Source organism: Megalobrama amblycephala, linkage group LG8, assembly GCF_018812025.1.
Source record: "Megalobrama amblycephala isolate DHTTF-2021 linkage group LG8, ASM1881202v1, whole genome shotgun sequence".
Lineage (NCBI taxonomy): Eukaryota > Metazoa > Chordata > Actinopteri > Cypriniformes > Xenocyprididae > Megalobrama > Megalobrama amblycephala.
In genome coordinates this window covers 3438093-3451990 of record NC_063051.1, presented here as the reverse complement: position 1 = coordinate 3451990, position 13898 = coordinate 3438093, and the positions used below count along the sequence as shown (strand labels likewise).

The 13898-nt window shown below is 43.6% G+C and overlaps 1 protein-coding gene across 2 annotated transcripts in view; it reads right to left on the bottom strand.

Annotated features, from left to right (window-relative positions):
• The window catches only part of kdm6al (lysine (K)-specific demethylase 6A, like), a 32274-nt gene that overhangs the window by 12432 nt on the left and 5944 nt on the right, over positions 1–13898 (bottom strand). The window contains exons 3-18 of one of the 2 annotated variants that reach the window (XM_048198763.1): positions 12849–12957; positions 12705–12754; positions 12225–12283; positions 11791–11911; positions 11125–11179; positions 10399–10433; positions 9989–10082; positions 9469–9595; positions 9288–9386; positions 8272–8491; positions 7821–7955; positions 6269–6406; positions 6103–6180; positions 4844–4951; positions 3917–4237; positions 1185–1900 (exon numbers count right to left, since the gene is read on the bottom strand). In XM_048198763.1, coding sequence (XP_048054720.1) covers positions 1185–1900; positions 3917–4237; positions 4844–4951; positions 6103–6180; positions 6269–6406; positions 7821–7955; positions 8272–8491; positions 9288–9386; positions 9469–9595; positions 9989–10082; positions 10399–10433; positions 11125–11179; positions 11791–11911; positions 12225–12283; positions 12705–12754; positions 12849–12957 — 2465 coding nt within the window. The remainder of the gene's footprint in view (positions 1–1184; positions 1901–3916; positions 4238–4843; positions 4952–6102; positions 6181–6268; positions 6407–7820; positions 7956–8271; positions 8492–9287; positions 9387–9468; positions 9596–9988; positions 10083–10398; positions 10434–11124; positions 11180–11790; positions 11912–12224; positions 12284–12704; positions 12755–12848; positions 12958–13898) is intronic. The other variant, XM_048198764.1, reaches the window with a different exon arrangement.

Below are 13898 nucleotides of genomic sequence, written 5' to 3'. Positions count from 1 at the left end.
TCTAACCTTAAGGCTACGACTGCCCCTACAAACTACAATATTAATACAGCGACTCTAAATATATTTAAAGAGAGCATGTTTGGGGTTTGGTTTTGCGGTTGTGACCAGAGGTGGGGAGTAACGAAGTACATTTACATCGTTATATTTACTTGAGTAGTTTTTTGGAAAATTTTTACTTTTTAGAGTAGATTTAAATGTGGGTACTTTAACTTGAGTACATTTCTAATGAAAAATCTGTACTTTTACTTCGCTACGTTGGGCGACGTTCCTCTCGTTACTTTATTTTAATGCAGTACTGTACATATTAAGAAATGCGTAGTTTATTCCAAGCACGCTGTTTTTTCATGAACGATGCCCCATTCACAAATGAATCCCTCTTTTGAGTCGATTCTGTTCAAAGATTTGTTCAAACAAGTTGGCAAAACTGTCTAAATTGGATCACGAATCAGTTTGAATGATTTGTTCAGTTTCTGAATCGCCTGAAGCGGTTTCTCACGCGGAGCGTTGGATGAAGTGGCAGTGGACCTACAGTCAATTAAAAAGCAAATCTGCAAATGCGTCCTATCCAAATAATAACATGCTATTGTATTGTTGTGTGTATTATATTTAAAAACTAGTAACAAGCTACTCGAGTAGATTTTCATTGGATACTTTTTTCTCATACTCAACTATTAGGATTATTACTTTCACTCTTACTTTGAGTAAATATTTCTATAAGTACTTGTACTTTTACTTGAGTACAGTTTTTGGATACTCTATCCACCTCTGGTTGTGACCCATGTTAAGGTTTAGGTCTGTGCCCAGACTTTGAGTTCCAGTAAAAATGTTTGATCAGCCATTCTAGTCAATCACCATTTTCTATAGGTTTGTCTATGTGTGTAAAAACAAACGGATCCTGTTATTATCACTCAACAGGTGGCACTAAAACAACATCAGCTGCAAAAGAAGGGAGACGATTCTTACAGTAAACCCCAGCTGGACAATCATAGCCTCTATGTTCAGCTTGTGACTTGAGAATTAGTTTGGCCAACTAGCAGCTAGTCAAGGGGTAATCAGATATACCATTTGGATTCTTATTAGACAAATCTACCTTTTTATGTAACTGACAGTTTTAAAGAATAGAAGACTAAGTTGTAACTCTAGTCTAAGCAGTTTATGCAAATGGCCACAGGAGCTGGACGTACCTGCAGGCCTTCAGGACGTCTGCGGATGTCGGGTAAATGGAGACGGTAGAGGACGAGTGCGGCGGTCTGTGAGGCGCGGCCGCTTTGATGCAAAGCTCCGGCGGCTCCACCTTCAACGGGCTTTGAGAGTCTTCCGAACAAGCTCCTCCTCCACTTCCGTTAACGGTGACGGTGGGCGGCAGTCCCGGCGCCGCAGAGCCTGGCTTGTTAAGGCTGGCCGCGGGCTCTACGGAGCGGGGTGACGCTGAAGAGGCAGACAGGGCGGAGGCGGGCGAAGAAGCGGTCGAACTGCCTGGTGCCGTTAGCGTGGTGCCGGGGTGGACGTGGTTCACCCTAGAGCTCGCGGCAGGACTCTCCTTGCCCCCGAGGAGGGCCGAGAGCTGCGGATTGTCTGCGGAAGGGGCTGCCGGCGAGCCGGACGTGGAAGTGGGCGTGCGCTCGGGACTGTGGTGGTTGGTGGCAGTGGAACCGTTGCCCTGTAGGGCGGCGCTCTCTTTGGTCAGGGCGGTGCCGTGTGGCGCACCTGAGGTAGCCGTTTGCGATGAGGAAGAAGCGGGGGAGGACGTGGAGGACAGATGATTGACAGCTGGCTCCGAGGGAGTCGTGGCGGAATGTCCAACCTGATTGTGAGGGCCACCGTCGGCCGAACCACTGGAAGAGAGAGTCCGGTCTCCATTAGGACCTGCCCAATGCGAACCTGGACCTTTCTGAAGCCCCTAAATCAGGAGGAAAGTCAAAAGAACAAGCATGAGCAAGCCGAGAAACTGTAGAAACGCTGCTTTCAGTGGGCAGGAAAGGAAGTGTGCTCTTGATGAATGAACGCACTCCACACAAAATGTGTAAAAATGAGAAGATGACGTAGAAAGTGTTGCCGAGTGTCAGATTTTTGGAATTATCACTGTTTAGCAAGCATGTGTCATGTGATAACAGGTTAATGTGGGTCTTTTTTGCTAGTGAAAAGGTCAAAACATCTCAAAAACAAAAAGTTAAGGTTAAGAGTTGTGTTCGTGTTACACATTGAGGACGACAGCAGCACAGACCCGATGCTTCTGTACATATTAGGGCTGCACGATTTGGGGAAAATGTCATATTGCGATTATTGAGGTCAATATTGCGATTGCGATTTGCGATAGCGATATAATAAACAAATAGTATCATGAGTCATCTTGCTTGGTTCTCAATGAAAATACACACACAGATTACTGATAATGCTGAAATGTGTATTTCTCAACTCAAACTATCAACAACAGCAAACAAATGCACAGCGTTTTCAAATTAAAATATTTTTATGAAATTAAATAACATCTTTGCATTACTGCAAACTTGTTATAATCCCATTTAAGATATTTGTTTCTTTACTAATCTGTAGTGGTTCAACGGATCACAAAACTCACGGTTCGGATCACATCACGGTTATGACGTCACAGATCGGATCATTTTTCGGATCAGCACAAAAAAAAATAAAAAATTGGATGGGGGTAACTTAACTTTGCATTTATTACTTAGCCCACTTAAACTATTCTGATACCATAGCATAAACTGCTAGCCTAAATAATACATTATTAAAGGCAAGTGAACAGACTGTAAAAAGAACAAATACTGTACACCAATTACAACAAGCATAGATAAACACTACATAAAGTAACAAATAAAGTATAAGGTCTAACTGTAGTATTAATTTTCATGCACAGAAATGTAATAATTAAATGTAAAATGACACTGTTCATTGTATAAATTTAATATAGATTAATCTTTGTTAAAGCTGTGTTTTGTTGTTTGATTTACATGACAGACAACAGCAGGTATTTATAGGTTGCTGTCACTTTAAGAGTAAGACCTGCACGCACACATCGGACAGATATACATCCGAATTCTCACCTCGTTCAATTAAGACATAACTGAATGTGTTTACATGAATACTTGCTGAGAGGGGTATTTTGACTGACATAATGCGTGTATGTGACCATCCAAGTGCACTGAGGACGCGAAAGAGAAATCAATTTGGAGTTCGCGAGCTATAACGCGCCTCTCTCTCTCTCTGTGCGCGCGAGCCTGGTATGTATGTGCGTCATGTGCGCACCGATAACAGCGCTGCGTGCAATACCGAATTAAATCCTCTTTCCTCTTCAACCACTACTAATCTGGGTTTATAATCTTATAGCCAAAATATCGCCATATAACAGAGGTAGCGTTTTTTCTTGCCACCAGTTCAGTGACAGTTTGCTCCGCATCCATCTTTACCCGTTCTCTGCGCTGCACACCGGAAAAGTCATGACCGTGCGCGCCACACATGCCACTGCCTAAACTGAAACTGACTGGTCTTCTTTTTATTGGCGGTGTATAAAATGGGCAAACAGCTCTCAGATAATGGGTTGTTGTGTCCACACATGTATTTTTTTTATTTTTTTATTAACTTATTATTTTATTTCATAAAATCGCAGCATTTTGCGTCATATAATCGCACAAGCTTGACATCGCGATTGCGATTGCGATATGATTAATCGTGCAGCTCTAGTACATAGTTCAGATAATCTAGTGAGTTTTTTTTTTTTTTATGTTGAAGCTGAAATATTTTTACAATAAAGATATTTATGGACAAATGTCTCAGAAGATCTCTTAATGTTCATGTCCGTGGTGTGAATGACCAATGCAGAATGGGGAGGATCATGAACACTTATTTTTTGGATTCAGGTTTGGGTAAAAACGTGTATTTAAAAGAACTCAGACCGGACCTGAGCGGAGTTGAGATGCTGGCTCTTCCATGCGTCTCCTGGGCTTGTGCAGTTGTGAGGTAGTGCGTTGGGGTGCAGGTAAGGCACGTCTCCGTTCGCTCTGGTTCCTGGCGTGTGATTATTGCCGACTGTAGGAGGTTGTGTGCCGGTGCGGGAGCCAGGACCAGGACTGGGAGGCAGCGGCCCGTTGGCCAACGGCTGAACGATGCATGGCGGTCGCACAGCCGGGCCGCGAGAAACAGGGTGAGCAGGCAGTGAGGAATCGCCTGAGGGGCCGTTGGGGAGGGTGGGTCGAATCGGACCAGAAGAGTTTTGCCTCATCTGTAGGTAAATGTTACAATCAACTGTAAATATCAAGGGTCGAGAAAAAAAACACGTCAAACAAACACCGATTACAATCTAAAGCTGCTTTCCCACCATCGGGCCAAACCGTTCTCGTTGCTTAACCGTTCCATTCCAGCCGGTGCGGATACAGTCAGATGTTGGCTTGATAACGCAAGAGTTTATCGATATGAGGCGTTTTATGATTTAGGCGATATGAGATGTAAATAGTTATGGAGGATGATCAAATTTCTCTTTTAATTTTATCATTAATGTTTACTTCGCTCAAATAGCGTGTTGGCCAGCAACAGAGTAGTTGGCAGCCAGGCATGTCGCTACACGCACTCTACCGGCACGGTTCAGAACGGTTGGCCAACCAGAATTCAGAGCTGAGAACGGTTTGTAATCGTGCCGTGCTGAATGAAGCTGAAGTTCCTTGCCATTCTTAGAACCGTTCGGCCTGACGGTGGAAAGCAGCCAAGTGTCATAGTAGTTTTAAGAGGAAAACATCAGAAAACCCATGAGTTCTGTAAGATTCTGGGGCCAGATTCAAAAAACATTACATTTTCCTTCAGGAGGTTTTCATAAATCCTGATTGTGACGTACCTGTTGCTGGTGCAGGTGCGTGGCTGACAGCTGAGCCTCCAACTGCTCCAACATCTGCAGCTGAACAGGCTTCAGACTCGCCCGGTTGGCTCGCAACTGTTCCAGCAACTGAGAGGAAGAGGAGGGGACAAAAAGATATTCAGTGAACAGCTGAGTACAAGAAGCACAGACATATTTATCAGTCTTCAACCTGAAAAGACTCCTAATGTTCAGGGACGTCACATCTGAAACCAACAGCTTGGAAGTTCTTCAGTGCGAGAAGCAGAGCTGACACACTCACACAGACACGAGAGTCTGAACCACTCTCTAAACCAGGGGAGCCCAGTCCCGCTCCAGATCTAATCACACACCTGAACCAGCCAATCAAGGTGTTCAGGATCACTAGAAGCTTCCAGGCAGGATTGGACACACACCAGGCATCACGCATGCTGGAGTCGATAGGGCCATTAACTAAGGGGCAGTTTACACAACATCATTCTCAACTAAAACGGAAAACCTTTTATGCGATTTGGCGGTTCAATTACACGTCAGCAGCGTTTTGGGGGCCTGAAAAAGCAAACTTTTGAAAGTGTTTCAAAGTGCAAGTTTTTGAAAATAATAGCATTATCGTATTCCGTGTAAACTACAAAAATGCAAATATGTGAAAATGGTGACGTCATGTGCACACGTATTACACGTTCAGTCAAGGACAGGGGTGCGGAGTTTCTTTATAAAGTGACATCTACTGGCCTGGCAGCAGAATACAGCGTTTTTAGTCATTTTTGCTGATCCGTGTGAACGGGGATCATTTTGACAACGTTGTCGTCTGTAGGTGAAAAACGCAAACTTTTCTGTTTTTAGTACATCGTTGTCATGTAAACGTGCCCTAAGGAAGTAAAGGCTGGTATGACATGTAAATTTATTTCTAAATGCATTAAATTACAGATCTTATTGTTGAACAAGTCATCCACACGTTTCACTTTTAAAAAATGTTTTGAGCTTTTGGATCTTCCAGTGTCGAGTCAGATGTATGCAGGATTCTCCAATCAATCAGTGCGATTAAACTCCGCCCTTGCATGCTCATCTGCATACACTTGAGCCACGCCCACACCTCTGCATCCAATCAGATGCACAAAACCAAGTCTTGCCCGCTACGATCGGATGCGTCACAACACAGAAGATCTGCAGCTACTTGAATTTCATCATACCAGGGCCGTCAGCACTAATTTCAATGAAGCTCAGGACTGACGACCGACACGCAGTGTTCATCAGACACTCACCTGCAGCTTCTGAGGAGACAGGTACCAGTTTGGAGTTGGTGGCTGTGCTGAACTGTTGGTCCAAGACTCTGTGGAGCTCTGAGGAGTAACATGAAGACCCACAGAAGTGATTATCACCGCTGCCATCGTATCAGAGACATGCTGACCAGAAGAAACTAGCACACACCTTGGCGGGACTAGCGGTCCTCTTCCTCTTGGCTGGACTCGACTGATCGTCACTCTGATCCAGCGGGCTCACGTGGGGAGGCAGCGACTGACCGGAGCCATGAGCCCCACCTGACGCCCCGGGGTGAGGTTTACACGCCTGAGAGAGACCGCAGACACGTCAAGAGACAGAGACTGAAGACATCTGCACCAAACCCAGTCAAGTGAGAGTGTGAAACTTAGTATTTGCTCAGTCAATACATGTAAAAAGTCAGTCAATATTCCTCCACAATTGGCAGAAATCATGTGGAATAGAGCTGCAAGACGGACAGCAGATCTGTCTGGTGCTGATTCAAAGGTTAAATCGTGATTTACAGCTTGACATTGTGCCTCAGGTTCTCTTTGACCTCTTGACCAGCAGCTTTGTTAAGGTCTTTCTGGAGGTGTATCGTGTCAAAATTGGTTCAGAGAGAGATATATCAGTCGAAAATTGGCAAAGTCCCCACAAAGATAAAATGGTAAACAAATCTGTTTGATCAACCACATTGTTGTTGTTCTACAGTATCAGAAACAAATGAAGTGATTTTGACTGGATTTAAACTGTGCTCGAAAGGCATCGTTTCAATAGTATAGGTATTAGTTCAATACATCAAAGCGCTGCCCCTTTATTGTAGACTCAAATTAAATTCTTTGAAATACTAAAAAGCTTTTAAATCAGTATTATAGTCATGAAGAATTATATGGCAACATTTTGAAGATCTTCTGTTCCTCTGCAAGGGCCGCTTCTCTAAGTCACATTCTCTCATTCGTTTTGAGCAATAACTCAATAAGCCACATCTTTTTACCATTCAGGTCTAGGAGTGGCCATATTGACTCAAAAACACAAACAGAAATAATAAAACAAACGGGTGCTGAAGCCCTGATATATAATTAGAGCTGTAAGCAGACGTCTGTTTGTGTCCCGCTCCCCCCCACCCCACCCACCCTAAACAACAACAAAAAAAAGATGCAAAAACAAATAATATAAAACACTTATGAGCGAGTGCATCAGTATCAATGAGAGAGAAAAACACGTCTCATTGTACTGTCATGAACACACACACACACACACACACACACACACACACACACACGACTATTAACTACTACAGCTGGACTGCGTCAGTGTTTGTTGTGGAACTGCAACACTAGAGGGCACAATGACTGCAGGACTAAAGACTACATCACAAACACAACTCTGGGTGAAAAACGGCAAAACGACACACTTTCAGCATCAAACTCATTTTTGACCCAGATGTGCGATTGTGTAGAGTTGCACTACTGAAGCTCACGTACTGAAACCACGCTACTGATCGGCTCGCTGTTGAAAACACGCTTTCTGGAAATGTAGGAAGTTAACCGAAGGATTCCCAACATACTTCCAATCCCAACATTCAATTTGTGCAATCCAATCGTTACCGTGCAACACTGATCAGATGAGCAGGAGCGTGGTTACACCCGATGAGCCGCGTGTGTGAGTGTGTGTGTGTGTGTGTGAGGGGCGTTTCTAAGGGTGTGTGTCTATCTGGTCTCACCTGCTGGCCTGTGCTCTGGACACCCTGTCTGGACGTTAGCTCTGCTGGGATTGGGAGGCTCCAGGCTTCCTCAATACTAGGAAGCATTTTACTTTTACTCTGTAGACTATTGTGTTGGAGGTTACAGAACTGAGCCTAGGACGAAAACGCGTGAAAAAGACATGTAAACAGCCATCTGAGGACGTGCGGCGGAACAGTTCAAACAGAGAGCAGTGCGGCGTGATGCCAATTCAGTCTAGTTTTAAAGGGTCAAGGTGGCCTCAGCAGTCAAAGTATTTCTAGCTCCAATGATCACTGGACTCACGCATACAAACGAAGAATGAAGGTGAAAGAAATCTGTGACACAAATTAACTGAACATATTCACAACAAATGCAACATGTATTGAGACCCACACAGACCCACCGTGGCTGTAGCGCGGGTCACGGAGACTCGCTCAGCGTCGCTCTTACCTGCAGGTACTTGATGCGGGCCGCCAGCGCAGCGGTGTTGGTGCAGGCTTTGCTGCGCGTGGCGTTGACGTAGCACTTGATGGCGTCCTGCGGCTGGTTGCAGGACTCGTAGAGCGTGCCCAGATCCATCCAGGCCGCAGCGTGACTGTGATCCAACTGCACGGCGCAGATGTACGCCTGCAACGCATCCATGGGCTGATTCTGCTGCTGATACAGCACGCTACGAGAGCAAACGGCCAGCAGGTTAATTAACTCAAACAAAACATCCTACACGAGTACGAGACCAATCAGATATACACACACAACAAAGCAGTGCAACCCGCAAGGGAAATTAGTTACGTTCCAGTCAAAACATGTAGTTTACGGTCTTTATAATCCAACTAGCCGTGACGAGTCAAAGCTGCAGCTGAACATCTCATGTCAGATCCTCACACACGCAATAAAGCACACGAATCACATGATCTTCCAACTACAAACTGAAATGTTGCCTTTAAAAAGTGACATGAGAACTAAGAAAGAGTCATCGATAAGTGAGGAGTAGAGCAGCACGATTAATCGTAAAAAAGGTCGCAATCTTGATTCAAGTCAGAGAGAGCAGTTTTGAACCACGGAGTAGTAATTTCTGTTAAAAATTTTCAAATTATCACAGAAGTAATGAGATATAAGTTTAAACAAAATAGAGCAAACCAGCTTTTGAAATGAACTGGGTGCTTCAAATAATGGTCGTTTCAGTTACATCTTTAGCCACTAGGTGGCGACAAGCGACTGTTATTCAAAAGATTTGTTCAAAAACACTGATTCATCCAGTAACGAAACAAGTATATTCAGAATCATGGGAGAATCGATCTCTATTTGAAACCCCCCCCCCCCATGAATCATGATTCTCATTTCATCCAGAATCGTGCAGCTCTATCTAATGAGTCAATTCCACATCAACTATTCATGTAAACGTCAGCAGATTAAGCAGCGATCGCTCATCTGCAGTTTGTAGTGGTGCGGTTCAGACAGATACGTACCCTATCGAGCACCACGTGTCTGCGCTGGCCTCGGATTTGTCTATGGACTGTCTGTATGAAATGAAGGCATCCTGGACCTTCCCAATACTGGAGTAGCACCTACAGAGAGCAAACAAAACCACGTCTGCAAAACTGCAAGCAAACGCACGCTTTACGTCTGCGTTCACGACATGTGACTGACCTGCCGAGGAAATACCAGGACTGGCCAGAGTTTGGATCGGCTTCCAGGGATTTCTGGAGACACTGTATAGCGTAGCTGTCCTTATTAGCTTTATCTCCCAGCTGCTCGACCGTATGATGCATCCAGCCTGAGGAAGAGAGCTGGATGTAAAATCACATACAGATGCAGATAACCTGGTGAAACAACAACACTAATCTGTGGTTTGCCGTCTATGACCACAGAAAACATCTCAGACTCATTCCTCGAAACCGAGTGTTCAGTGATGCAGTGAAGGGTTCACAACAGAAAGTGAAGCACATGTTTTTGTTAAAGCAGTTTCAGTTTAAAAGCGTACAATGACCCTCTAGACTCGCAGGTGAATGAACTTCTGGTTATGTGATGATTTTGCTAAAGATAAACAGCTTTAAGGACGACAACTTTATTTTACTGTAACATGTGGACGAGCTGAAATTATATTCTGTGGTGACAGACGACATGTGACAGATGTTAATGAGAATGCAGATGGTTAAGATGCTCTTACCCAGCTGTTGTAAGGTAGCAGCCTTCACCTGCGCAGGTAAATTCTCCGTCTGCAGGAGACTCTCGTAGGCCTCTTTGGCCACGCGGTATCTCTTCTGTGACAACCAAAGCAGACGGTCACTAACCCTAACACAGAAAACTAACGCCTGCACTGAAGCGCTTTTGTTCTGAGGTCTACGTGACAAATCTTTTCTGTCATGTGATACTGTAGTGAACGTTCAGGAAGGAGGGAAGCCTCAGCAACACCACGGCAACCCCTCTCTCCTGTTGCTATAGTAACATGAGCCGAACGTTCAGCTCTAACTTCCCCTCATAAAGCGTGAACGTGATCTCATGCATTACCATCGATTACAAGGCAGAAGTAGTTTATGTGCGGTTAATCAAAGAAAGAGACAGGAATGAAAGACTCACCTGAATCTCGTATAAATGCGCGATGTGAAACTGAACTACAAACACAAAACACAAAGACAAGAATTAGCAGCAAACTCAGAACAGCAGCTTTTCTATGTGAATGTTTCTGACGGAGGAGAAGATCCTCTTAAAAACAGCTTCCTCTGTCCAGCGAATGACACGTTTAGACAGAGGTGAGAGACGGCCCTTCAGGAGCCTGACGGCAAGTGTGTGTGTGTGTGTTTGTGTGAGAGAGAGAGAATATCACTAACACTACGCCAGCAGGCGCTGGTATTGGTGTTTCCAAGGCAACGGCCACATACAACATGAATTGCAGAATAAAGCGAAGCGACGATACTAGCAGTAGGACTGCCGCTCTACGCGCTGTGCGTTTCATTCAGTGTCAAGGGCAGCATTAAAAGTTAGCGAGTTTAAATTTAAGCCAATAACACACATCATGTGTCTGAGGGATTTTTAGTTGTTTTCTGATGCAGAAGGTGAAAATAATGCATCTGATCACTTAATAAAGCAACAGCTCACTCTCTTCAAGAGGATCATTCACGTCACATGCACAAACGCTGCATTTACACTCTCAACTTTAACACTTGACAGAGGTTTGAGTATCAGTACTAGTGAGGACCGACTTAACCAACACCACTAATAATCTGTCACATGCATCCTAAACTGATAACAGTCTCTGATCGCGGTCTGTGCGCTCGTGTGTGATGGAGAAGGTGCGGTACTTACTCTCAGCTTTGGACAAAGTGCAGTGATTGGAGTCGATGAGCGCCAGCTGAAAGTGCTGCGGACACACAGGAGACGAAAACATCTGAGCGAGAGACCTCTCACATCTTCCTCTACTAGACTTAAATGATGGAGGGACTTTAAAGACCTCAGAAATAATGACTGTGTATATTGAGTTAATTAACACAAATCAAACCGTTTATGCACAAACACACATCAGACATCCAGGAAACTGACATGAATCAAAGTAAAGGTGTTAAAGTCAACCAATAACAAAGTACATTAAATATGAACACAATAAATAGAATATAGAATAAATAAAATGAGAGAAAGAAACAGAAATCCATCAGTGAAACCCAAATGAACTTCAGGAGTGTTTCTGTAAAGGTCAGGCCTCACGTCTGAAACTCAATGGCTGTTCAGATTGACACAAACTTTGTCTAAACGAGAAATTGTATCATAAAATATACATTGTAGATCTGTTGCCGTGTCAGAGATCACATCATGACGGCTGACTGTGTTTGTGATTCGTCACACTGATATTGATTTACAGCCTGCAGAAGTTTTCATGTAAATCACAAAACTTTCACAAACACTACTGAGAAAAAAAGAACGAGACCACATGTACACTAAACATGTTTTTAAACCAATGTGACACTTGCGTCATACCTTTAAGCTCGACTCATAGTCCGTGTTGACTTTGAACATCAGGCCGAGACGCAGATGAATCTCTTTAGCCCGAGAGAAGCCGGGGTCGATGTACAGCACCTCCTGAAACGCCTTGATCGCCCTGAGAGCAAACAAACAACAGCAATGAAAAACTCCTTCTTGAACAATCATGTCAACATGTGACAGTGGCGCAACCAACAAAAGATAAACTACATAAAATCTACTGGCGGCAGGTAAACCCGTCGTCGCATGTGGCTTAAAATGCGAGGAGATGCGATCTCCCAGAATCAGCCCACATGGAGGGGCCTGAATATCACCATGGAAACAGTCCGCCCACGCATCTGAGCTCATTCACCTCGTCACATGAGCGTCCAAAATGTCATCAAAAATGTTGCGTTCACATGTGCATCATGTCAGGATGTGAAGATACTCACCACTGAAATGCATTGTAATGGAAGTAAACCATCCCGAGGCCGTACAAAAAGGCAGCATTCTAGAGGAAGAGATTCAAGATTCAGTTCAACAATCAGATTCAACGAAATCCTGGATCAGTCAAAGTGAAAACCACCTGAAACACTCGATGAAAACCACACAGGAAGATTTCACTACAACTGTCAATCAACACACTCACACACACACTCACACACACACTTTAATTAATTCATTAAATTAGCTCTAAATGATAATAGTTCTTACTTTCGTATGATTTTAGGGTTAGCTGTACATTCACTTTCCATGACCGTACAGATAGTATACGCAAACTCTTTCCTCTAACACGGTATAGTAAACTGTTCACAGGACCTGAGTGAGGTCCACATCAATGTCCTGATCTCACAATTCGCTAAATCAAACACACACTGAAGGAACGCTGATGTTTTAATTCATCAGGTGGTTCAGAGACGGCGGCTCCTCACCTTCCAGTAGTCTGATTGTAAACTGTAGTACCGCTGGTACGCCGATAATGCTGCAACACAAAAAGACACGCGTTACGTGAAGCTCCTCGGGCGTTTGAGTCATGTTAGTCAATGGGTACGGAGCAGGTTAGGGACACTCCGCACCTTTCGGATACTCCTCCAGTAAGAGGTTGAAGTGACCCAGCTGGCAGAAGAACTCGGGATCCACCTTTCCTTCAGCTTTCTGGATGAGAGACTCATAGCAGCGAACAGCCTGTGTGAGGAAACAAATTCAACCTTACCGCTTCACACACACAAACTGATCAATAAAAACAAAGAATAAGGAACGGATAAAGAATTCTTTTATTTCGAATAAGAACTTCCAATGAATAATTAAACTTTCTAATAAAAATGTATGATATAATAATAATAATAATAATAAATAAAAACGTAAGGACAGCAGTGTTACGGCACGTCTCGGCGAGAGACATTCATGTAAACATTAATGTTTTAAGAGAATCCAAACATCACATTTTACATAGAGCAGCATGATAAATTATTAAAAGATGGCGATCTCGATTCAAACACACACGCGATCTTATTCTTACATGACAATGATCCGGCTCTGTCCATTAAACCTTTTACTGTCACCGCGAACATTCAGATCTGCGTTCTGAGACAGAGAGACAGTCATGTGCTTCGCAAACAGTCCTTTCAGCCACACAGTATCATTATTTCTGTCATAATTCAGATTATCACAGAAGTACAGCGATAAAAGTTTACAGAACTTCTAGTACGCTATTTTGATTTGTGATTCTCAATTTATCCAGAATCGTGCAGCTCTAATTAGATGTTCACATTCTTATCTGTAAATAACAGAAATTCACTAATATTTCAGAAGACACCAATGAACCAGGATAACAGAAAGGCACTTTGAGCGTTTCAGTTGTTGGCCTTTCAACAGATCGCTAGAGTTGACCGATGACATGTTTCATGGCGGCCTGTCAATCATTTTCAACCTCCAATAAACAAACGACAAACATCAAGACAGGAAATGTTTCTATTTCACTAAGAGAATGAAAATCACGACCCATCAATAATTAAAGGGTTAGTTCACCCAAAAAAGAAAATTCTGTCATTAATTACTCTCCCTCATGTCGTTCCACACCCGTAAGACCTTCATTCATCTTCAGAACACAAATTAGGATATTTTTG